Raw genomic sequence first — 25,364 nt, forward strand, 5'->3', positions numbered from 1 at the left:
TCTGTGGCTCAGTTGGTTGGCGTGCCAGCACAGCGTAAATACCCAGGAGCCTTTCACCAATGTGGTCGCTGTTCAAGTCCAGCTCATGCTGGCTTCCTCTCCAACTGTACGTGGGAAGGTCTGCCATCAACCTGCAGATGGTCGTGGGTGTCCCCCGGGCTCTGCCCGGTTTCCACCCACCATAATGCTGGCAGCTGTCATATAAGTGAAATACTCTTGAGTACGGCGTAAAACACCCATCAAATAAATAAATAAATAAATCATTAGAGCAATGGAAAGCAGAGTAATGATTAGAGCAATGGAAAACAGTCTAAATGTTGAGAGCAACAGAACACAGTCTAATGATGAGAGCCATGGAAAGCATTCTAATGACGAGAGCAATAGAAAACAGTATAGTGATGAGAGCAATGGAAAACAGTCTAAATGTTGAGAGCAACGGAACACAGTCTAATGATGAGAGCCATGGAAAGCACAGTAATGATGAGAGCCATGGAAAGCAGTCTAATGATTAGAGCAATGGAAAGCAGTCTAATGATGAGAGCAATGGAAAACAGTATAGTGATGAGAGCAATGGAAAACAGTCTAAATGTTGAGAGCAACGGAACACAGTCTAATGATGAGAACCATGGAAAGCACAGTAATGATGAGAGCCATGGAAAGCAGTCTAATGATTAGAGCAATGGAAAGCAGTCTAATGATGAGAGCAATGGAAAACAGTATAGTGATGAGAGCAATGGAAAACAGTCTAATGATGAGAGCACCTGTGGCTCACCTAAACAGCAGGCTCATTTCAATTAAGGCCTGGAATTACAAGAAGCTGTCGAAGCAATTGCATTTGTCTGTGATACACAGACCCCCCCCCCCCCAAATAAATCCTGAAACAAAACAATTACAACGGGATAATTTTTATTACTTTCTTCACCAATGCTTGACTACAGATATATATATTGAAGGAGTAAATCTAAATGAAAAATGTCCAAAATCAGGTCAGGTCAGGACTTGGATCAACTGTCTGGCTCTCTCCAGTTTAACCTTAGATACATCTGTAAGAAAGACAAAATACAAAGAGCATGTCACTGTCAGGTTCAAAATGGCTATGTAACTTAATTTCAGTTTTAAAGGACAACTCTACATAAAGTGAAAAGATCATGGATTAATGGTTTTAAATCTAACAATACAGTAAATGATCTAAAATTTTGTCCAAAACAATCCATTACTAGAGGCAAATAAATGTCATAAAATATTACTTTTGGTGCTAACACATACCTTTTGTGTCAGCATCAGAATCTTCATCATGAGCTATGATGTCCTCTGCTTTCTTCACGGTTGTCTCTCTTGATCTTCCTTTCAATCCATCCAAGTAAAGCAGCAAGGTTTTAAAGGAAGAATTGTTCACCTAAGCACAAATATGCTTCTTACCGTTAACATGAATAAAATCAGCATGAAGACTGTAAGACTCATCTTTGATTCAACAGCAGTACTAGTCTAATAGAATGACAATTCCCATTCATATTTTTCCCAACGTTTTGTTTGCTTGATATTCTTTAAGCAGATTATGTACTGGCAAGCAATCTTATGGCTACAAACTAAAAATGCTGACAAACAGATAAATGAACGCATAAATTCCCCAAACTATAGTTCTGTCAACTAGATGCGCATTTTAACATTTTGAGATTTCTGATTTCGGTAAAGTAAACATTTTTTTCCTCATAAAAAAAGCATCAAATTTTGAACATTTTTATGTCCCTACTATACATATATTGGTTGTGTCATTGATCAATGCATTATGATCACATAAGTTATAGGACTTACATTTTCCTTTTTTACCTTTTCATAAATTTTATGCAAAAAATATAACAAACATTTTACAGGTATTTTCAAAGAAAAATTCAGATAAACATTACATAAAAATTGCTTCACTGGAAAACTTTCATGTGACATTGCCGGTCAGTTAATTTGAAAAGTTAAGGTGACAGTAAACTTTAATAGATGAAAGTAAGGCGTATACCTTGTTTGCATCATACATGTTTTGTAAGAGCCAAACTTGTCGCACTTTCTGAAATCGCCAGTGTTCGCGATCCTTCTCCCAATGTGATAAATAATCCAATGCTAGCTGACAAGCATTTGGCCCAACCTCACTGAACTCTGATGTGCTTTTCACATCCTTCTGCTTCAGCTTCTTGAGTTTTTTGTTCTTCTTTTTTTGCTTCCTTTCTTGTCTCCTTATTTCCTCCAACTCATCTGAATTCTTTGGACTATTCGCATCTTGACAACTTTCTTTGTCATCATTTACAGTTGTTTCTTCACACTGTGAAAGCCTTTGTGTTTTATCTTTTTTCTTGTTCTTCTTCCTTTTTACTGGGTTCACACTCTCTCTCTCAGTCCTAATTACAATGCTTTTGTCAGTTATTTCCTCATTCCTTTCTGATTCAGTGCTCACATTATCAGTCAAATGTCTTTTTCTATTCTTTCTTTTCTTCACTGAACACTCTTCATCATCTATTTGCACATCACCGTTTTCTTCTGAAATATTACTTTGTATCTGATCTGGACCAGATTTTGGCGACACAAAGATTTCTTCTAGATTGCTATGGGTTTGTTTCCGCTTCCTCGTTTTCTTGCTGTAATTTTCTGGGTCTGTTGACTGATCCACTGCTTTGGATCCATCATCCCCTCTTCTTTTTTTCTTCTTCTTCTTTTGCAAATGGCCATCAGATACATCGGAAATGATGCATTCATGTGTTTGCTTCTCTTTTTGCATTTTCCCTTTATTGAAAAAACAAAGAAAAAAAAAAAACAACTACAAACAAATGAACTACATGTATTGAACTACAGCAGAAAAAAGAAGTAATATTATTCTGTATTCATGTCTAAATGATGATCATGTTTTCTACTTTCTAAATAAACACAGTACATGTTAAAATGACAGATGGCCATATACTACACAATGAAAACCACACCCATCCTAACAAGGGGCATACAAGATATGGGGTTGCTTACAGACAGATTTGTCAGAAATGACAAATTCAGCATCTGTTAAGTAAAATGTCAAACAGGTCACATTACACACTGATGAGCACAGTGGTCTAACTCAGCTCTCAAGACACTCATCATTACAATTGCCTACCTGTTGTACTGCATCGTGGCGAGATAAAATTAAACACAGTACCCCTTTAAACTATTTATTTGATTATTACTTTTTCACTTATATGACTGGTTAGTTTTATGTATGGATGAAACCTAACTTTCCAAAATGTGGCGTACATGAGTGCCTTCATGCAAGGCCCCACTAAAAATGACAGTGGTAGGATGCAATTTGAATTGCCTGTCCATGGCTGGGATTGAATCTGTACATCACATCAACGTGCTTCATGGTAGGAGTCGTTAATCTGATACCACAGCATCTTGTCCTACTCTCAAGTTTGTGTTCTCTATCAAAAGTCAAGCCATATCATCCTTCACCATTGAGTTCCTTAACAATATATGCACCATGTAATGACTATATTTGCTGGCATTAAATTTTCTCAACAGATGAAACTGATAAACAGTCGCATTATGTTAATTCATCTTCTTAGGTTTTACCTAAGCTTGTTGTATATCCTCTGGGCTCAGTGGAAATGTTTTGGAAAACACATCATTGTGACAATTAAAATTCCTGCAGGAAATATACCATAGGGTATAGTTAAATTAAACTTCATGAGCATTTATAAATTACTAGCGTAACTTTGTGCAAGAAAGTAAAATGACAATTGTTTTCGTATCTCTTTATCTTTAAGGTTATATTTTAAGCTTTGAAGTTTAACCCTGGGAACTCATAGGCCTCCTGGTAGCCAGGGATGCATAGGCCCTATTTAAAAATTAAGCTATTGGTATACTGATCTTGATTTAAGCAATAACTGACGGATTGTTTGATAGACAGAGCACACAGAATACCTCTCCATATTGGCAAATAATATATGTAGGCTTGTGCCATGTGAAGTTTCATCTGACCTGGGATTAAGCCTATCTTAATCCCATAATCTGACATGAAGATGTTCTTCTGCATATCGAGTTGTACAGCTTGCTACGGTATGGCTGAGATATTGCGATGTGGCGTTAATCATTCCTTCATTCACTCTGATCTTGGAAGAAACATGTGAAGTTGCATGGTTTGTCAGGTATGATGATATCCAACTGGAAATTTGTAAGTTTTCCTCACCAAAAATAATATTTTATGACCTTGAGCTAATTTTAAGGCTAACAGTCGTATTTAGGGCCTACAACACGTTATACGTTATACGTTATACACGTTGTACCCAAAGGATTTGATCATGAAGGTACGGTATAATGGGATGGCCTACCTTATGACCTGACGGCAAGTCAATTTAGGGTATAAGAGCGCGGCAAATTGATATAAAACCGCTTCCTGTGTGCTTAGATTCACTTAGCCTGTCTATACATGTCTTATATGTTTAAATCGAACCATTATTTACCGAGAAATCGATAAATTTCTAAAGACGGCCGCTAAAGACATGCAAGGAAAGTGAAGTGGAAAATATATAACAATACATTTACTGCACTTTTGAAATAAAAATCACCCGTCCCCTGTATTACGGGGTTTGACCATGAAGGTACGGTGTAAGTGGTTTCAACCAATATAAAAACCCTTCAAAGTATCCGTTCATTTTAGATAGCAGTGACATTTTAAATTCTTATCCATACCTGAGCCTAATCTAAATATTAGTCCCAGTCCACACCCATAGACCCGCTGCCAAACGAAAAGGATCACAACTTGCACCGCCACGTGCTTTTGTTGTCTGTTCTTCTCTCCCTTTGGTAGCTCTTCTTGCAATTTCGTTCAAGCAGGGTTGTATACCACCATAGCTCAACAGTACTCGTCAGCCTACATCCACGAGGGGAACGGAAGTACATCCACCTGGAGAGCGGACATCCATCAGGAGGACGTTGCAGTGCGCATGACCATACATATGGCGCGAAATGCAAAGTAGTGGGGTATAGTTACACATTTGTGTTCAGTAAAAAGACATACGGATTATATCACTGTATATCTGACACCATTAACTTAAATTTTATTTACTACAGTGCTTCCCCAAACTATCGAACTATCGACAACAGATGATGAGTAAGACAAGGTATGTTATAAATTATCGGTATAAATTATCAAACTATGGACGACAGATGATGAATAAGACAAGGTATTCTATATCAAAAGGATACAACAGCCCAAGGCCTCTCCAGACCCGTTTTCCCGACATGGGGTTCATAGGCCTATAGGACTAAGCCTATACAATATACAGGTACTTGGTATTTAACTTATTTAACTTCCTGCAGGTATAAAATACAACATCCACGAGGAGGACGGTGGTTAATTTAACTTCCTGTAGGTATAGAGTACGACATCCACGAGGAGGACGGTGGCTAATTTAACTTCATATAGGTATAAAGTACAACATCCACGAGGAGAACGGTGGCTAATTTAACTTCCTGTAGGTATAAAGTAAAACATCCACGAGGAGGACGGTGGCTACTTTACCTTTCTGCAGGTATAAAATACAACATCCACAAAGGAAATGGTGGCTAATTTAACTTCCGGTAGGTATAAATTACAACATCCACGAGGAGGACGGTGACTTATTTAACTTCCTGCAGGTATAAAATACAACATCCACGAGGAGGACGGTGGCTAATTTACCTTCCTGTAGGTATAAAGTACAACATCCACTAGGAGGACGGTGGCTAATTTAACTTCCTGTAGGTATAAAGTACAACATCCACGAGGAGGACGGTGGCTAATTTACCTTCCTGTAGGTATAAAGTACAACATCCACGAGGAGGACGGCGGCTACTTTACCTTTCTGCAGGTATAAATTACAACATCCACGAGGAGGACGGTCGCTAATTTACCTTCCTGCAGGTATAAAGTACAACATCCACGAGGAGGACGGTGGCTAATTTACATTCTTACAGGTATAAAGTACAACATCCACGAGGAGGACGGTGGCTAATTTACCTTCATATAGGTATAAAGTACTACATCCACGAGGAGGACGGTGGCTAATTTACCTTCCTGCAGGTATAAAGTCCAGCATCCACGAGGAGGACGGTGGCTACTTTACCTTTCTGCAGGTATAAAATACAACATCCACGAGGGAGATGGTGGCTAATTTAACTTCCGGTAGGTATAAATTACAAAATCCTCGAGGAGGACGGTGGCTTATTTAACTTCCTGCAGGTATAAAATACAACATCCACGAGGAGGACGGTGGCTAATTTACCTTCCTGTAGGTATAAAGTACAACATCCACGAGGAGGACGGTGGCTAATTTAACTTCCTGTAGGTATAAAGTACAACATCCACGAGGAGGACGGTGGGTAATTTACCTTCCTGTAGGTATAAAGTACAACATCCACGAGGAGGACGGCGGCTACTTTGCCTTTCTGCACGTATAAAGTACAACATCCACGAGGAGGACGGTGGCTAATTTACCTTCCTGCATGTATAAAGTACAACATCCACGAGGAGGACGGTGGCTAATTTAACTTCCTGTAGGTATAAAGTACAACATCCACGAGGAGGACGGTGGCTAATTTACCTTTCTCCAGGTATAAAATACCACATCCAAGAGGAGGACGGTGGCTAATTTAACTTCCTGTAGGTATAAAGTACAACATCCACGAGGAGGACGGTGGCTAATTTACCTTTCTGTAGGTATAAAGTACAACATCCACGAGGAGGACGGTGGCTAATTTAACTTCCTGTAGGTATAAAGTACAACATCCACGAGGAGGACGGTGGCTAATTTACCTTTCTCCAGGTATAAAATACCACATCCACGAGGAGGACGGCGGCTAATTTAACTTCCTGTAGGTATAAAGTACAACATCCACGAGGAGAACGGTGGCTAATTTAACTTCCTGCAGGTATAAAGTACAACATCCACGAGGAGGACGGTGGCTAATTTACCTTCATATAAGTATAAAGTACAACATCCACGAGGAGAACGGTGGCTAATTTAACTTCCTGCAGGTATAAAGTACAACATCCACGAGGAGGACGGTGGCTAATTTACCTTCATATAAGTATAAAGTACAACATCCACGAGGAGGACGGTGGCTAATTTACATTCCTGCAGGTATAAAGTACAACATCCACGAGGAGGACGGTGGCTTATTTAACTTCCTGCAGGTATAAAGTCCAGCATCCACGAGGAGGACGGCGGCTACTTTACCTTTCTGCAGGTTCAAAGTACAACATCCACGAGGAGGACGGTGGCTTATTTAACTTACTGTGGGTATAAAGTACAACATCCACGAGGAGAACGGTGGCTTATTTAACTTTCTGCAGGTATAAAGTACAACATCCACGAGGAGAACGGTGGCTAATTTAACTTCCTGCAGGTATAAAGTACAACATCCACGAGGAGGACGGTCGCTAATTTACCTTCATATAAGTATAAAGTACAACATCCACGAGGAGGACGGTGGTTAATTTACATTCCTGCAGGTATAAAGTACAACATCCACGAGGAGGACGGTGGCTAATTTACCTTCATATAGGTATAAAGTACTACATCCACGAGGAGGACGGTGGCTAATTTACCTTCCTGCAGGTATAAAGTCCAGCATCCACGAGGAGGACGGCGGCTACTTTACCTTTCTGCAGGTTCAAAGTACAACATCCACGAGGAGGACGGTGGCTTATTTAACTTACTGTGGGTATAAAGTACAACATCCACGAGGAGAACGGTGGCTAATTTAACTTTCTGCAGGTATAAAGTACAACATCCACGAGGAGGACGGTGGCTAATTTACATTCCTGCAGGTATAAAGTACAACATCCACGAGGATGACGGTGGCTAATTTAACTTCCCGCAGGTATAAAGTACAACATCCACGAGGAGGACGGTGGCTAATTTACCTTCCTGCAGGTATAAAGTCCAGCATCCACGAGGAGGACGGCGGCTACTTTACCTTTCTGCAGGTATAAAGTACAGCATCCTCGAGGAGGACGGTGGCTAATTTACCTTTCTGCAGGTATAAAGTACAACATCCACGAGGAGGACGGTGGCTAATTTACCTTTCTGCAGGTATAAAGTACAACATCCACGAGGAGGACGGTGGCTAATTTACCTTTCTCCAGGTATAAAGTACAACATCCACGAAGAGGACGGTGGCTACTTTACCTTCATATAGGTATAAAGTACAACATCCACGAGGAGGACGGCGGCTACTTTACCTTTCTGCAGGTATAAAGTACAACATCCACGAGGAGGACGGCGGCTAATTTAACTTCATATAGGTTTAAAGTACAACATCCACGAGGAGGACGGTGGCTAATTTAACTTCCTGTAGGTATAAAGTACAACATTCACAAGGAGGACGACGGCTACTTTACCTTCATATAGGTATCAAGTACAACATCCACGAGGAGGACGGCGGCTACTTTACCTTTCTCCAGGTATAAAGTACAACATCCACGAGGAGGACGGCGGCTACTTTACCTTTCTCCAGGTATAAAATACAACATCCACGAGGAGGACGGTGGCTAATTTACCTTTCTCCAGGTATGAAGTACAACATCCACGAGGAGGACGGCGGCTACTTTACCTTTCTGCAGGTATAAAGTACAACATCCACGAGGAGGACGGTGGCTAATTTAACTTCCTGTAGGTATAAAGTACAACATTCACAAGGAGGACGACGGCTACTTTACCTTCATATAGGTATCAAGTAGGCCTACAACATCCACGAGGAGGATGTTGGCTACTTTACCTTTCTCCAGGTATAAAGTACAACATCCACGAGGAGGACGGTGGCTAATTTACCTTTCTCCAGGTATGAAGTACAACATCCACGAGGAGGACGGCGGCTAATTTAACTTCATATAGGTATAAAGTACAACATCCACGAGGAGGACGGTGGCTAATTTAACTTTCTGTAGGTATAAAGTACAACATTCACGAGGAGGGCGACGGCTACTTTACCTTTCTGCAGGTATAAAGTACAACATCCACGAGGAGGACGGTGGCTACTTTACCTTTCCCCAGGTATAAAGTACAACATCCACGAGGAGGACGGTGGCTAATTTAACTTACTGCAGGTATGAAGTACAAGATCCACGAGGAGGACGGTGGCTACTTTACCTTTCTGCAGGTATAAAGTACAACATCCACTAGGAGGGCGGTGGCTAATTTACATCCCTATAGGGTTAAAGTACAACATCCACGAGGAGGATGGTGCCTAATTTATCTTCCTATAGGTATAAGATACAACATTCACGAGGAGGACGGTGACTAATTTAAGTTCCTATAAGTTTAAAGTACAAAATCCATGAGGAGGACGGTGGCTAATTTACCTTCCTGCAGGTATAAAGCACAGCATCAATGAGGAGGACGGTGACTAATTTATGTTCCTATAGGTATAAAGTACAACATCCATAAGGAGGACGGTGGTTAATTGACGTTCCTACAGGTATCAGGTACAAAATCCACGAGGAGGACGGTGACTAATTTACCATCCTTTTTCTCCGCAGATGGGAAAAGCCCAACACGAACGAGGACAAACCGATTTTGCCTTTCTCTACATGTACGTAGATGAGAAAATTTTTACAGAGCCTTAGAATATAATCCTCGATTCACAGAATATGGGAAATCCAGTGACCACCAATTTCGGACAGTTGAATAAAAAAGTCAACAACCACATTCTAGTTTAAATATATGTATTTTAAGGAGCCCTCGCGCAGTGCCATAACCCATCCCCATGGAGAGTTTGCCAACAGAAACTCTAATTCAACACGCTCCTATCCCTAAAGCTGGTTACAGCATTGTATTCATCCGGTTTGCCAAAACCTTTACAGAAAAACTATTATAAACTGTGTTACGACCCAAACTGCCTGTATTATAAAGAGATGGCTTGTTCGAAATACACGACAGTCTAGCCGCACAAAAAAGTAACCAAAACCAGCAGATTTTATTTTACAACAATTTATTAGCTTAACAAGAACAGATAATAAGACTTATACAAATATTAAAGTACTTAAGTTTAACAAGAAAGGATAGCAGTATCTATACAAATACTAAGGTACTTACGGTGTCAAGTCCAAACGGACGCATATATTCCACAATATATGCCACACAGGCATAAATGCTCAGAGGCAAATTCACAAGAGGGAAAATCCACAGTATAACTGAGTGTATGACGAAATATACACAAAATTCCACAGACAGGTTCCGTGTACTAATAAGCACTGTGTATACAAGAGCACAAATTAAACATACAAGTTCAGACTGAACAAGTGCTCGGTGGAGATAGGATATAACAAAGCCAGAGGCTATAAAGACACCAAAATTCAGCACAAAAGGCCTACTAAAATAATACACAGCGAAAGCATCCAAAACTCTCAATAATTCTCCGTTCTCCGATCTCTGTTCTCTCCGTCTCTCATAGGTCTTATATAGCCTGGTGGAATTGTCCAGAATAAGAAAATTCCTGAACACTTGATGTAAACAAACAGGCACCGAACTGCGCGCATTCTGGAATATTCTAAGGTAGAGGCAGACAGCACTCCCTGAACTTAGCATATGTAAACAGTGGCAAGCTAAATTTTGAAACTGACGGCAATCGTGCACATAACAACTGAAGAACGCTTTACGGAGATGCAAGGACAAAAGTTGTGTTTTAATACATATGCTGCAGTACCCTAGGCAAGTTTATTAGTGTATTAACTCTCTTGTACATTCTAAGATTCTATACATGTGTAAGTGAGGCAATGAATGGTATGGCGGTGGAATGGAAAATACATTATAGGTGTAGGCTATATGTACAAGGCATATAGCCATGATACAATGATAACAATGATATAAAATACACATTTTCAACTCATCAGTCATCTATTATTTACATACACAGCATGCCAGTTACGATTCAGTACTGCTGATTAAGCGGTGTACACTTAATTGTTCACTTTTTTTAAGTGCCGTGTGAAACGATGAATGTTCAGTTTGACAGCGTCTTCGTCTTGCTTCTGGTAAAGATATGTGCAGTTTGTTGGATACAAGTAGTGCGACTACATCCCGAACCAAAGCTTCCTTACATCTCCTATTCCTGACTGTCCCTTCGTACCTACAGAGAAAAAATGTGAACAGAATGCAATCCTGTTAAAGGCTTCCTATTCATTTGTAAAAGACTGAAATCTGGAAATGTATATAGATTGCTACTAATTAAACATATATGCCTGCACACTTTTTAGCAAGTCATGCGCGGAACAAAATTATGAAATTATAATGATAAATAATTAAAAACCCATCTAAATGTAAATAACTATTTGGTGACTTCAATATTCTGAGTTACCTTCCTTGTTTTTTATGGCTTTAGTCTTGTCAAATGTTTATACACATTTGAACAGTCTGTGATTATTGATTATCAAGCTGGAAAGCCATTCCGATACTACTCCATGCATAACTGGAGCCATAATAGCCAAATCTAATTGTACCAAAAAAATAAAAAATAAAAACAAACAGATAAAATACAAGGTAAATACAAACCCATCCACATTTAAAATCTTCTGAATTCCCTCTGTTCCTGCTGGTTGGAATAGCTTGTGTACAAATCCAAATGTGGCGGGGCGCCTGAAGCAATGTTTCACACAAGAATATAATCCCACAGTGAGAGATAATCAGGATCCATTTCCAATGCACATATACAGACAAGGTATACAAAAGCATATACAGATTGTTTCGCACAATTTAATCACGCCCCATGTAAGCAGCAATGAATCATTCACTTTCTTCTTCACTCTTGAACCAAATTAAGCTGTGACAACAAACGAAGATCCCAGTTCTGTACTGTAACATAAAACCCTTATAGGCATGATTATTTGAAACATGCATGGAGTAGACCGGGATTACTGGTAACCACCCTACCTACATGTACCTATACGTACCTTTCGTCCCTAAGCTTCATTTTGAAGAACTTTTTTTCCACACAGGCTTCGAGATATGTATAAGCCTAAAAGAGAAAATCTTATTAAGTACCATACACATACCCAAAGGAAATAACACCCAGAATGACCATAATTTACTCACAAAACATTTACAAAATTCCAAACTCTTGCAGCGTTGTTTTTGGTACGTAAAACATACATAAATATAGTAACAGGGCTTGCCTAATAAGCAAATGTGCTTTCAGCCAGAAGAAGATAAAGATGAAAACTGGATGAAAACAAGAAAAGAAAAACCTTTTCCATGCAAAGGGTATTTTTTAGTACATATAAATCAAGCTAAGCGAAAAAGTCAATATCAATTTATAAACAATTTATACACCGAAATCACACTTTTACGTACCAAGTCGAGGACATAACCGAAACCAAAGCCGGTTAGAAATTCCCTTCTCGGATTTGTCAAGAAAATCTCCAGCTCAGAACTCTCGGGCCTAGATAAACACATAATTATGTACACAGTTGTACGAGGAAGGGGTTAGGAGAAGATATCAGTATAACACAATGAAACACTCTAAAACACTCTTTTTTGATACATTATAATATATCCCGGGCGATGAAGAGTATGACAATCTTTATGAAATCTCATGCTACCATCAGGCTATATGATGTGAAACAATACATTAAACTATGTGTCATGTAACAAATTAATTATTTGTACCCAGCAATTATTCGTCAAATAGCAGCGAAATCTTTCGAGTTTGTGTGACATGAATGTACAGGGTGCTGCGCGTCACTATAGAAGAAAAGGGAAATACAGAGATGGTCATATGTTTGAAACTACTGTATGTAGTCAAATACGAGTGTCAATTAAATACACTGTGTCTGTAAATTATAATTGCGCAGTAAAATGTGTAGGTATTCCTAAGCTAATTGTTGTTCACACCATTGACTGTGCGAAACTCCACAATGCGCGTACGCATATGAGGAAATATAGAAAAATATGTAAAAGACAAAGAAAAGAAATGAAGTGTACAAATTTAAGCTGTACATACCACTTTGAGCCTCTGTGTGTCAACAAGCCCTCCACATATTGGTCTATCACACCAACCTGAAACATCATGCGGCATATACATACAATCCAAGCATTGTGTTTACTTCGGTTAAAAATCCAAAAATTATCAGACATAGTTTAATGGTATTTATCTACTTCTATTTTTCTACTTGTCAGGTCATACCAACGGTACTTGTTGCTGCCTCGCTTGGCGCTTAGCATTGAGAGGTTAGAGCAAGGGAACATGACTGTTCGGCCTGGTGTCGGTGGGGTGTGACTTGGTGGGGTGTCACGTTTGGTGTCTTCGGCTTTATGTTCTAGTGGCGGCAAAACTTAGGCGGCATAGACTCGCCCTATCACAAGAAGACACACTACATATGCATACCCTAGAAGGACTCCTCGTCGTCATATGACTGAAAAATTGTTCAGTACGACGTTAAACCCCAAGCACTCACTCCCTCAATCCGCGTGTAGTAATATTTATTTGTTTATCTAATTGGTGTTTTACGCCGTATTCAATAATATTTAACTTATACGACAGCATTATGGTGGGAGGAAACCGGGCAAAGCCCGGGGGAAACCCCACGACCCCACGTATGGCCGGAGAGGAAGCCAGCATGAGCTGGACTTAAACTCACAGCGACCCCGCATTGATGGGAGGCTTCTGGGTCATTGCGCTGCGCTACGTGTAGTAATAAGGTTATCCTTACTGTGGGAGCCCTTCGTGTAGCTCATATGATGCTATTTTGTCATCTTCTGCTCTACAGGGCACCTGTGTAACAAACATAAAAATGTCAAAAAATTCCTGCAATATGGAACTTTGTTCTTTGTCATCTGTTATATTGTGCATATTTTTCCTCACTACGAATTAGTTGGAAATGCTTTGCATGTGTTGTGGAGGTCTCAATTACAGTCAACGCATGTATGGAGGAAGGTTCCCTAATAAAATTATGAAATATATGAGAAAACTGAATTAGAGTTCCATACAGTAATGCGCAGGAAAGTAAGGAAAGAAATATAATACATAATGAACGTTGTCATGCACCTTGCTTTTTAAAATCCAATTTATTTCACTTTTACCATATATATAAATACACAAAATAATCATGAATAAAGGCTTTGACAAACTAAAGGTAATTTGTTTGCAGGAAATCATGCCCTTTAGGGGCTTGTTTTAAAAGATGGTGTATCTTATGTCAGACGTAAGTGTCCAAACCTCACATTATGTAGAGACACGTCAAAGACGGTTTTTAGCAGATTTAGCAATGACATGTACTTTATACCTGCAGGAACATAAAGCAACCACCGTCTTCCTCGTGGATGTTGTTCCTGATACCTCCAGGAAGGTAAATTAGCCACCGTCCTCCTCGTGGATTTTGTACTTTATACCTGCAGGAAGGTAAATTAGCCACCGTCCTCCTCGTGGATGTTGTACTTTATACATATAGGGATGTAAATTAGCCACCGTCCTCCTTGTGGATCTTGTACTTTATACCTATAGGCAGGTAAATTAGTCACTGTCCTCCTCGTAGATGATGTTCCTGATACCTGTAGGAAGGTAAATTAGCCACCGTCCTCCTCGTGGATGTTGTATTTTATACCTGCAGGAAGTTAAATAAGCCACTGTCCTCCTCGAGGATGTTGTACTTTATACCTACAGGAAGTTAAATTAGCCACCGTCTTCCTCGTGGATGTTGTACTTTATACCCACAGGAAGTTAAATTAGCCACCGTCCTCCTCGTGGATGTTGTACTTTATACCCGCAGGAAGTTAAATTAACCACCGTCCTCCTCGTGGATGTTGTACTTTATACCTACAGGACGTTAAATTAGCCACCGTCCTCCTCGTGGATGTTGTACTTTATACCTATATGAAGGTAAATTAGCCACCGTCCTCCTCGTGGATGTTGTATTTTATACCTGCAGGAAGTTAAATAAGCCACCGTTCTCCTCATGGATGTTGTATTTTATACCTGCAGGAAGTTAAATAAGCCACCGTCCTCCTCGTGGATGTTGTATTTTATACCTGCAGGAAATTAAATAAGCCACCGTCCTCCTCGTGGATTTTGTATTTTATACCTGCAGGAAGTTAAATAAGTTAAATACCAAATACCTGTATATTGTATAGTCCTATAGGCCTATGAACCCCATGTTGGGAAAACGGGTCTGGAGAGGCCTTGGGCTGTTGTATCCTTATGATATAGAATACCTTGTCTTATTCATCATCTGTCGTCCATAGTTTGATAATTTATACCGATAATTTATAACATACCTTGTCTTACTCATCATCTGTTGTCGATAGTTCGATAATTTGGGGAAGCACTGTAGTAAATAAAATTTAAGTTAATGGTGTCAGATATACAGTGATATAATCCGTATGTCTTTTTACTGAACACAAATGTGTAACTATACCCCACTACTTTGCATTTCGCGCCATATGTATGGTCATGCGCACTGCAACGTTCTACTTCGCTGTGAATTTGGGCTTTGTATTGTGGCATTTGATTGGTCGAATGATGCCCTGCCATGCTTCGTTTGTAAGATGTGATCTGATTGAATCCAACAATTTTCGGTCAATCGATACCTTGCAAAGTAAGAAAGCCAAGGAAATAAACGATGGAGAATGTTTCGTATATACTTGATAGTGGCAATCAAAATCACGATATTAGCGTGTTGAAAGCGAATGATTAGAGGTATAGTGCAGCTCTAACGGGATGCTCTGTCATAGTAAGTTAAACGTTGAAAAAGCAGTTCGTCAGGGCCAAATAGACCGCCCGTTGTCTTAAAAGACCGTACCGGTACCAAGGAAGTAAAATCTTTTACCACTATAAACTTTCACCTAGGCGGTATCAACTTTGATTTAAAATTAAAACTTTAAAGGTGTCACCAACATTTCAAGCAGTTCTTCCAGTTGCAAATAATGCTAGAGACATGTGAGTAAAACCATGCAATATCGCAATGCATGGAGACAAAATTGGTTGAACAAGGAATTGCATTATTGCAAGCGGAAGAACAGCAGCAGTGCGATTTCGCCTCTTTGTATTCTATCCACATCCATTTATCACAGACCGAGAGTCGCTAATGTGTAAACAGTACAGTGTGGAGTGGGCTGTCAGCTCAGACTTAGTGACCAGTGAAGAAAATAATACATTGCTCTCAGATTACCAATGATCATACATTGCTTTTGGGTGAGTGAGTGAGTGCTTGGGGTTGTGCACAACAATTTTTCAGTCAGATGACGACGACATTGTCTTTGATCTGCTGTCCATACTCATTCACAGAATACATTGTTGCAAGACTGATTCTGTTTTCCATTATAAAACAGCAGTTTACAGCCTAAGAATCACTACCTAAGTATCTGCTGGTCAGAACACCTTTAATCTGTGCTGTAAGTGTTGGTAGGTGTTGGTAAGTTCTGTACTTCGCAGTGTGATCATGTAGTTTCTAGTGATTCTTTTTTTTTGTACATAATCATTATTTTATAATGTTATTTAACTGAATCTTGTTTGTTGGTTTTTCAGTTAAGAATTTTTCATAGGTGAGTCATTGAACTGTCACGGATGGAATTTATGCCAAACCTTGATGTTAAAGGCCCTTCATTTTATCTATCAGGTGACTATAAAATATATCATTTAAGCTGATGATCAAGACGATTCTATGTGGAAAAAACAGGATTACATTAAATTAAATATTCAGGCATCAATTGTTGTTTGGGATCATATAGTTAAGACAGGCGTATATAAGGCTGCACTCCCAAACTTCTGATACAGCAATTTAATTTCTCAACATTAATGGCCCATGACTGGGATGTTTTGGTGGAAAAGTTTTATCTGTTTAAAAGAAACTAAAAATATGGATCAGAATGTGATTTTTGTTTGTTCATATGTACATTTATAACAATATATCAATATTGCATTTCTATTCCAGTATGTTACACAATCCTTGGCCTATTGACAGTTGCTTTTTGCCAATCAGGTACAGTGGCTCATTAAATTCATGAATTATCCATTACCTAACACATTTCCTCAACCTCTTCATCAATAGAAAAACATCTTTGAATGGATTATATTCAAATATATTTGCTTAGTTAGCATAACATTAACATTATTCTCAATTCTCATTTCAAAATTAAAGGCTTGACTCCTCCAGTGAATCTTATCTTTTTTATTAGAGTTTAATGCTTTGGTTGAGTTTTTCACTCATGTCACAGCGACCAGGCTGTATTTGTGGTGGAGTAAATGATTGCCCTTTGCTAGGTAAGTTAGGCCTACCTGACAATCATACATGTATACATATGACTCTCCTTGTCATATGACTGAAAAATTGTTAAGTATGAAATTAAATCCCAAGCACACATACATACATACACACATACATACATGCATATTCAGGTGTGAAGTTGTATTCTGTTCTCTCAAACTTGATTTCAAAGCCGATTTCACACCTTGTTCTATTTACCATATACATGGTTGAAGACATAGAGGGATAATTAGTGCTGTATCTCTGTAGCCATTTGTAATGAAGTAACATGATCAGTTGTCTACACAACTGTTTGAATTTAACTAAAAGAACATTTGTTGTAGCATTTCTTAATTTGTGTATATATATATATATATATATATATATATATATATATATATATATATATATATATATATATACACACACACACACACACATGCATGTAAGTAAATATGAAGATGAAGACTGTTAAATTCCTTTTTTCTCTTTCAGTGCCACATTATAGTAAGGATGGCCAGCAGGGCCAGCCTGGCTTGGTCAAGGTCGTGAAAGACACCTTGGATGGATGGATTTGTGCACAGGACTATGATGAGAGAGATGCTGTCGTTATCTGCCGAAGCCTGAATCTCCCTCAGTATGTGTAGTCAAAAGCCCTAAGATTCGTAATCACTATCTCTTGTTCATCATTTCTTGGAAAATTCTTTTTTCAGTTATCTCCTGAGGGTTATGTGGCATTTTATAACACGGAAAGAAAGTTCATAGCAATCACTGTTAAGTTAAAGTCTCATGCTGAATACACCTTATAACAGTTTGTATTAAATATACAGCATCTCTTCTATAGTTCAGTTTAATAATCAGATTAGACCTGCCTATAAGTTTGAGTTTCCATCTTAAGTCAGTTTTAGTAGTTTAGTATCATACTTAAGTAGTTACCACACTGTAGTACCATTGTTTAAGTCAGGATTCAGTTTGCTATCTGGGGAGATTTAAGCTCAAAATACATCTGTTCCAGTTTAAATTCTTGTCTTTGTGCATGAATATTTTTAAGGAATTGACCTGTTACGAAACAATGTAATTCATTTTAGACTAATTAATGGCTAGCTTAGACCAAGATGCATCAAAGCTGTGTATGTATGACGGCGCTTCTTATTGTTGTGTGACGTAGGAATGTAAAAGTTCATCGGTACATTTTTTATGACGTCATGCGGCAGAGCTCAGACTGGAATGTCCATGAAACAGTTGTTTGTTTTTCCATGTCATGGTGTCTGGATGTAACATATGAAAAATGTAAAAACAGAAGCGTTATACTAAACCTTTATATAAGTCATAAAAGCAAATCTAACAAGTGAACAAACTCAATTTCTTTTATTTGTATAAATAAACAGCATAAACTGATATTTTCTAGTGCGGTAAACATGCCTGGTCGGAGTGTTGAGTGACATACTTGAAGTTGATTGAAAGGTCATCTCTATTCAGAGTGTACATTTGCACAAGGCGCGCAAGTAACAGATTGGTAGAATAACTGATGGCTGATTTGCTAAGGAGGTATGGTCTCTTCGTGTATTCAGCACAGATGCAAGGCCACTCAAGGAAGTCTCTCATAGGCAGCAGGAAAATAATATCATACTCCAGAGACTGGATTGTCATGGAAATGAGACCTCACTTGAGCAGTGCCCAGGAGTAGAGTGGCAGTACGTGAAATGTCCCTTAAAACAACTTGTCAAGGTGCGTTGTAGCTCAGGTCAGTATCCTTACCTTTCTGTGATTGAGGATTGGACACGAATGATGTATGCTGCTAAGCACCAATCAGATAAATAAATACAGGAGCCTGGTGGAATGTTGTAAGCTCAGTTCAGCATCCTACTCAGTTTGTGGAAGTCCATTGGTGAATACAACAATGAGCTAACCAACTCACATGAACACCTACCATTCTACGCACCTTGTAGTATCTTTATTGGGATTTGTTTATGTAGAAACATACATCAGCATAGCCCTATAGGGTTAATCTTATAGCTATGTCATAGTGAAAGGATTTACCCTATGGGTCACGCTGGGATTTGAACCTGGAACTCCATATCAGAAAACCAACACTCTGCGAACAAAAACTTCAAAGTACCTACTGATAATATTTAGAGCACTGGAAAGCTGCTCCCAGTAAACTTATTACCTCCTCACCCATCAACAAATTACACCCATTTTCACAGGCCCAGAGCCTCACACTGCATGGAACCTGTTTGGTCATGGCACTGGTGTAATATCTGAATAGATTTTCTTTGTGGGTCACACCGGGTTTGAACTTGCATCTCTACATTCAAAATCCAGCACACAACCAAGAAGGCTAAGGGAACCCCCAACTAAGTACTGCTTGTATAACTACTGAAACTGATCCCTCTTTCTGTAGCAATTAAGCTATAGAGCTGAAGCTTTATGAAACTAACTCTTGTGAATAAAATTTGCGAAATTTCTGTGAGGACCAGTATCAGGAACAAGGCCGAGGATTTCGGTCTGCATGTTAATTACTCCATGTATGACCTTGACCGTACTGTGGAAACATGGTTCAAGTGAACCATGTGAAGTTGCTGTGAGTTCAAATCTGGCTCATGCCGGCTTCCTCTCGGGCAGTATAAGGGATGGTCTGTCAGTGATCTGCGGCCTGTCTTGGCTCTGCTCGATTTTCTCCAACTACAATGTTGGCCATCGTCATGTAAGTGAAATATTCTGGAGTACGGCATTAAAACCAATCAAATAAATAAAATGATGAATATGGCAGTATGGCCACATCATCAACGTCCCGTATACGAGTGAAGTAAAAAATTCAAGAAAATTGCAAATGTGGTTATCTATCAAAACAAGCCTGATCTACATTTGTTTATAAAGTTCAAATATTTCAGTGGCTTTCTGTAATGTTAACAGCCACAGCATAAAGGACAAAACAGTTATAGTGCCTGAAACTAGTTCAAGCGTTGGATGTCAATTTAATTACTATAAAAATAAAATTTTTATTTTATTTGATTCTGAGAGTTCTGTACTTCTTAGAAAGATGTTTTCAGTTTTGTTTGAAAGGTGGAATTATATCCTACATTTCACCTTCAAATGTAATATTTTTGTATTTTTATTTGCTTCTGAAAATGCACTTTTTGATCAAATTGATAGATCAAAGACAGCATTTTTGTCTACAGCGTGGATTATTACTGTATAAATTTCTGTCCCGCTATATTAGTATTCAGTTGCTTTGCTATATGTCATTGTCACCATTGTCATGATCACAGTTTACTTGGGACAAATGTACATATGGTACATCAGTTTAGTAAACTATGAACTGTTTGCTTTACAGCCACAGAGGGTAAGCTTAGACTGATGAGTGGTTCAGTTGAATCTATTGGCAGAGTGGAGTACTTCCATCAGGGAGTGTGGATGACTGTGCATGGGATGGATTCTGGTGCTGCTGTAGTTCTTTGTCGCAGTTTAGGCTTTCCTCAGTAAGTGTAGTTGACCAGAACACGCTTAACTTTGTGTACGTCCATGTACCATCAAACTCCTGCAGCAATGTGAGTGGGACAGTGAAGTGTCTTTTCATCATGTATTAACGCCCTGGAGAAAAGCCATGTGGTTTAACATTGCTAAGCACACCAATGGTAATTGTTAAAATATTATGATAATAGTTTTCAAAGTTATTCATTGCTATTTATTACTTTATAATATAACCACTGATATGTGGAATAAAATCTGCACACAAGGAATGAGCATTGTGATATACTGAGTTTAACATATCCATTTTTTAGCTGGCTTGTATAAAAACAGGCGTAACTTATGCCATGTTGTACCCTGAGTGGCGTCGTCGTCCAATAATAGATAAAGTATTGTTAAACAAAATGTTAGGGTTGGTATGTTAAAAAGTACTGCAGGTATTGAGCTCAGGGTTTGTACACGTAGAGCACAATAGAATGAGGGGGATATTCTATCGTTGATTGGATGTGTGCATATTAAGTACCATAAATTACTGAATTCCTGACTTACTGTATTGTGTATAAAAATCAATGTTAAACAAAGTGTTAGGAGTAGTTTCTCAAATAGTACTGCATGTATTGAGGTCAGGGTTTCCATTGTTGATTCAGTTTGTACATATTAAGTACCATAAATTATTGAATCTCTGACTTCCTCCGTGTATTGTTTACAAGAACTAAGAAATGTAGTTTGCCATGCTCAAATCACTGAGATAATGTAGCAGACGGGAGTTGTCCGCTGTTTGAGAATGAGGGGCCGCAGGCCTTCCGAGTTCTCAAACGTTGAACAACTCCCATCTGCCCTGTATTATCTACCTGATTTGAGCATGGCAAACTACGTTTTATTATTATTCTAACATATCATTATGAAACAGTGGGGCTGCCAGAGGGATAAAATGACTGCTCTCTCCTTTTTGATAATATATAACGGTCTAGGTTGTGTTTATGATTTTGGGCAAGACTATGCCAATGGAATGGCTGGGAAATATATCATCCAATCAGAGCGAGGCACATGATATTTATTGATCAACTCCCATTGACCAAATTTGGAGTAAATGCACATTTCCTGTCATGTCAGCTGGAGCTCTAAATTTGAATATGAGGGAATTATGATTTAAGGAATTGAAGTCAAACTAATAAAAAAACTTGTCAGATGTGAATGATTTATTTCATGGAGAAACTTGTTGATTCAGTTGAAACTGAAATGGAAGTTGTTTCCTAAGATGGTAGCGTTGCTGAGAATTTCATGACCATGTGGAGCCAATTTCGATAGACTCAGGCCTACAACTTTTTTTAACTCAGGTCACACTTTGTGTCTGTGTGACCGTAGCAATGAAGCCAAACACGCTGACACAAGCCACAGAGACCTCTGATGACTGAGAGAAAACAATGATTGAGTGTAAAACACACGTTGGAAAGTGGGGAAAGTAGGGTTGTTTTTCAAACGGCCTCTGGATGTAACTCCTCAGACTCAACTCGTTCTACTGGCCAGTTACGAATTATCCCATGTGTTCTAACACCAGCATGGCTCAGAACTAAGGCTGCAGAGGTGTAGACACAGTGGTCTGTGTACTACTGACTGAGTCCTGCATGATGGGAGAGGTCTGCCATCATCAAGCACAAAATGGAACCGTCCCAGCATGCATGATGAGGATGGCAGCTGTGCATGGATTATCAATTTTAGCACAATGCACTCACCATTGTCTTAAATGTTCAGATTTTTGGAGGTATATTAGAATCAGTGTTAAACAAAGTGTTAGAGGTGGTTTCTCCAAAAGGACTACATGTATTAAGCTCAGGATTTGTACACATGTAGATCAGAATAGTATGAGAGGGATATCCTTTCATTGATTTGGTGTGTACGTATTGAGTACTGTAAATTTCTGATTTCCTGACTTGGTGTATTGTGTATAAGATTCACTGTTAAACAAAATGTTATGATTGGTATCTTAAAAAGTATTGTATGTATTGACCTTAAGGTTTACATGCATATAGAGCACAATGACGCAAGGGGGCATTCCATCGCTGATGCTCTGTGAGAATATTTAGTACTGTAAATTTCCAAATTGACGATTATAGTTCTTTATGCATTGAGCTGAAGTTTTGCATTCATGTGTCTCGTACAGCCTTGCTACCAATTCTAAGTTTGTCGTTCCAACTTTTGTTGCTTAATTCTTTGTTTCAGCGAAATGGCTCGTATTGTGTATGGGTTTCAAGATAAGTTTCAATATCAAATTCGTGCCGCCTGGATTAAGGAAGTAAGATGTGAAGGCACTGAACCAAGTTGGGAAAACTGCATCGTGGTTTACTACAGGATTCCATCCCGGGTCAGTTTCAGGGATATGCATGTGTCCTGTGGTAAGGAGTATTTTCTCATTGGTTCTAATCAGTGTGAATGCAAGTATGTCACTGTTTCATTGTTAACCCGGCATTGGATGTTATTACATGTATTTCTATTTTGTTTAATTTCTTTTACTCTTTTGACCAGATTTTTGTTTTATCGTAGATCTTATAGACTTTCTTTATAACTTGTTATTATGAAGAATGTGTGTGGCATCAGATTTAATATTATCTCTTCTGATTTGAAATAAAATTTCTATGTGATCAGTCACAGCGCACAGAATATAATATACCAGTACACAGCAAATACAGTTTTTTTATGCCTATTTCTGTGTGTATAGCATACTGGGATTATGCGATTAATAGTACTACTGTGTTGGTCCTCCCAAAATCAAATATTTCATCTCCCCTCTCCACCAAGGTCACAACAGTACATGTAACTGTAGCAATCTTGACGGTCTTGTTCAGGCCTTGTTCCAGTAATTCTTGGTGGCAAAAATCTGCAGCTTTGGTGAAAGTTGTCTGGATGATTATACAAAATTGTTCACTGTTATATTATTATGTCATTTTGACTGTACTGTGATCTCTGTCATAGTGGGTTTAACACTGTCGTAGGGGTGTTTGTTGTGTGACCAGATACTGCTGAACCTTGTTGACTGCATTCAAGGGATTTGTTGACCTATGAGACAAGGCTCAGCCGTATTGGATTACACAACTAACACTAAGGCGAAAGTGTTAAAATCTGTTTATATGGATACATGAAAAGGAACTATGAAACAAGGATTATGTTTCTATGCCGAATGAAGAAAATTATGCCCCAGAATTTTTGATAAAAGAATTTCATTTTGGAGTATTTTTATACCTGCTAATTACCCTTGTATATTATCACTTTTTTTTTGGTCATCACTGTTGACATCACCGCTTCAAACTACTTAATTTCCGGACTGACTGCAGGGGCATGAAGAAAACTGTACTTTGAAGCCATGTTTACCCCTCAAAGTGAAAGTTGAAAAATTTGTTTGTACTTTATTTATTATCGCACATGATAATCTGCACATAAAGAAAGCATTTTCATGCACCTTTAACCCCAGAAATGAGGAATGTGGGGAAAAACATCATAGCTTTTTGCTGCTGTTCTTTTTCACTCCCTCCGCAGAGGTTAGGCATCTTAGATCAATCAGCGGCAAAGTTAGGCCATTGCGGTTGATCTAAATACGTCAAACACTGGACAGGGCATCACTTATGGCTTTATAACGTCTTGGTTTATTATTACAACCTTCCGAAGCAGATACTAGCATCGTTATCAAGTGAATGACAACATAACATTAAGTGCTTAAATATGACAAGTAGAGCTATAGGTGTCAACAGGTGAGAAACTCTTGAGTTATGTAGGGAGATAGTGCTCAAAGGATTAAGGGGATTAAGGGGTAAGTTCTACTAGCTATGCTCGCTAGGGTGTGGAAGTTAGGCTCGGTGGGGTTCCTGGTTGGTTTGAGGATTAGCAAGTTGTAGGCTGAAGCGATACAGATGCCTAGATCTCTTTTCATGTTGGGCTTCACTCTTTTGATCTGGATTGCTTCCTGTTGATTCCGTTTTTTCCAGTGACTGATTAATGATCAATGTCTTGACTGTGTTCCAGTTGATGGTATGGGATAGGTTTTCCTGGATATAGTCAGCTATGGCAGATTTGGAGTCAAGTTTTTGAACAGATGATTTGTGTTCCTTCATGCGAGTTTCTGGGGTCTTCCTGTTTCACCTGTGTAGGATTTATTGCACCTACATTCTATTTGGTATACAACACCTTTGGGTTGTCAAAGTTGCGTATGTATGATGCTGTATCTTATTGTTGTGTAGGAATGTAAAAGTTTAAAGTACATTTGTTATGGTGTCATACCATTGAGCTCAGATTGGAACCATTGTTTCTTTTTTCCTGCCATGGCATCTAAGTGTGAAATATTGCTTTTGTCACTGAAGGAAATGCAAATAGTTTGCCTTTATGTAAATCATACAGGCAAATCCAACAAGTTAACGAACTCAAATTCTTTTATTTGTAGAAATAAACTGCAAAAGCTGATATTCGTTGAGGTAAATGTACCGGCGGGTGTGTTGCGTGACACACTCAATGTTGTTTGAAAGGTCATCTCTATTTAATTTGCATATTTGCACATGGCCTAGACTGCTTAGTTCTGCTTGTTTTGGTATTAGTTATATTGGTTATCACTACATCCTAGGCCTGCCACAGCAGTTAACATGTCAACATTTAATGAACAGATAAATGCCTAGTCCTTTCT

At 38.8% G+C, this 25,364-nt stretch overlaps 2 protein-coding genes and 1 long non-coding RNA gene across 3 annotated transcripts in view; 1 reads left to right on the plus strand and 2 right to left on the minus strand.

Moving 5' to 3' along the window:
* Positions 1 to 898: 898 nt before the first annotated feature.
* On the minus strand, positions 899 to 4,913 carry LOC135477401 (uncharacterized protein C7orf50 homolog). The gene is made up of 4 exons (XM_064757476.1): positions 4,702 to 4,913; positions 2,009 to 2,766; positions 1,267 to 1,396; positions 899 to 1,043 (listed from the first exon to the last, which is right to left on the minus strand). Exons 2-4 carry the CDS (start codon positions 2,759 to 2,761, stop codon positions 988 to 990), a joined length of 939 nt encoding a protein of 312 aa, XP_064613546.1. The 5' UTR covers positions 2,762 to 2,766; positions 4,702 to 4,913; the 3' UTR covers positions 899 to 987.
* A 6,132-nt stretch (positions 4,914 to 11,045) lies between these two features.
* On the minus strand, positions 11,046 to 12,418 carry LOC135472582 (uncharacterized). Its single transcript, XR_010444538.1, has 4 exons — positions 12,342 to 12,418; positions 11,942 to 12,006; positions 11,544 to 11,627; positions 11,046 to 11,121 (listed from the first exon to the last, which is right to left on the minus strand). It is a non-coding gene; the product is annotated as an uncharacterized LOC135472582 (long non-coding RNA).
* Positions 12,419 to 15,580: 3,162 nt separating this feature from the next.
* LOC135472199 (scavenger receptor cysteine-rich type 1 protein M130-like) overlaps positions 15,581 to 25,364 on the plus strand; it is a 45,292-nt gene continuing 35,508 nt past the window's right edge. Inside the window, exons 1-7 of the mRNA XM_064751624.1 lie at positions 15,581 to 15,715; positions 16,510 to 16,600; positions 16,916 to 16,963; positions 17,723 to 17,864; positions 18,799 to 18,971; positions 20,565 to 20,709; positions 22,919 to 23,091. Of these exons, the coding sequence (XP_064607694.1) occupies positions 16,549 to 16,600; positions 16,916 to 16,963; positions 17,723 to 17,864; positions 18,799 to 18,971; positions 20,565 to 20,709; positions 22,919 to 23,091 (733 nt within the window). The 5' untranslated portion in view covers positions 15,581 to 15,715; positions 16,510 to 16,548. The remainder of the gene's footprint in view (positions 15,716 to 16,509; positions 16,601 to 16,915; positions 16,964 to 17,722; positions 17,865 to 18,798; positions 18,972 to 20,564; positions 20,710 to 22,918; positions 23,092 to 25,364) is intronic.

Source organism: Liolophura sinensis, chromosome 1, assembly GCF_032854445.1.
Source record: "Liolophura sinensis isolate JHLJ2023 chromosome 1, CUHK_Ljap_v2, whole genome shotgun sequence".
NCBI lineage: Eukaryota > Metazoa > Mollusca > Polyplacophora > Chitonida > Chitonidae > Liolophura > Liolophura sinensis.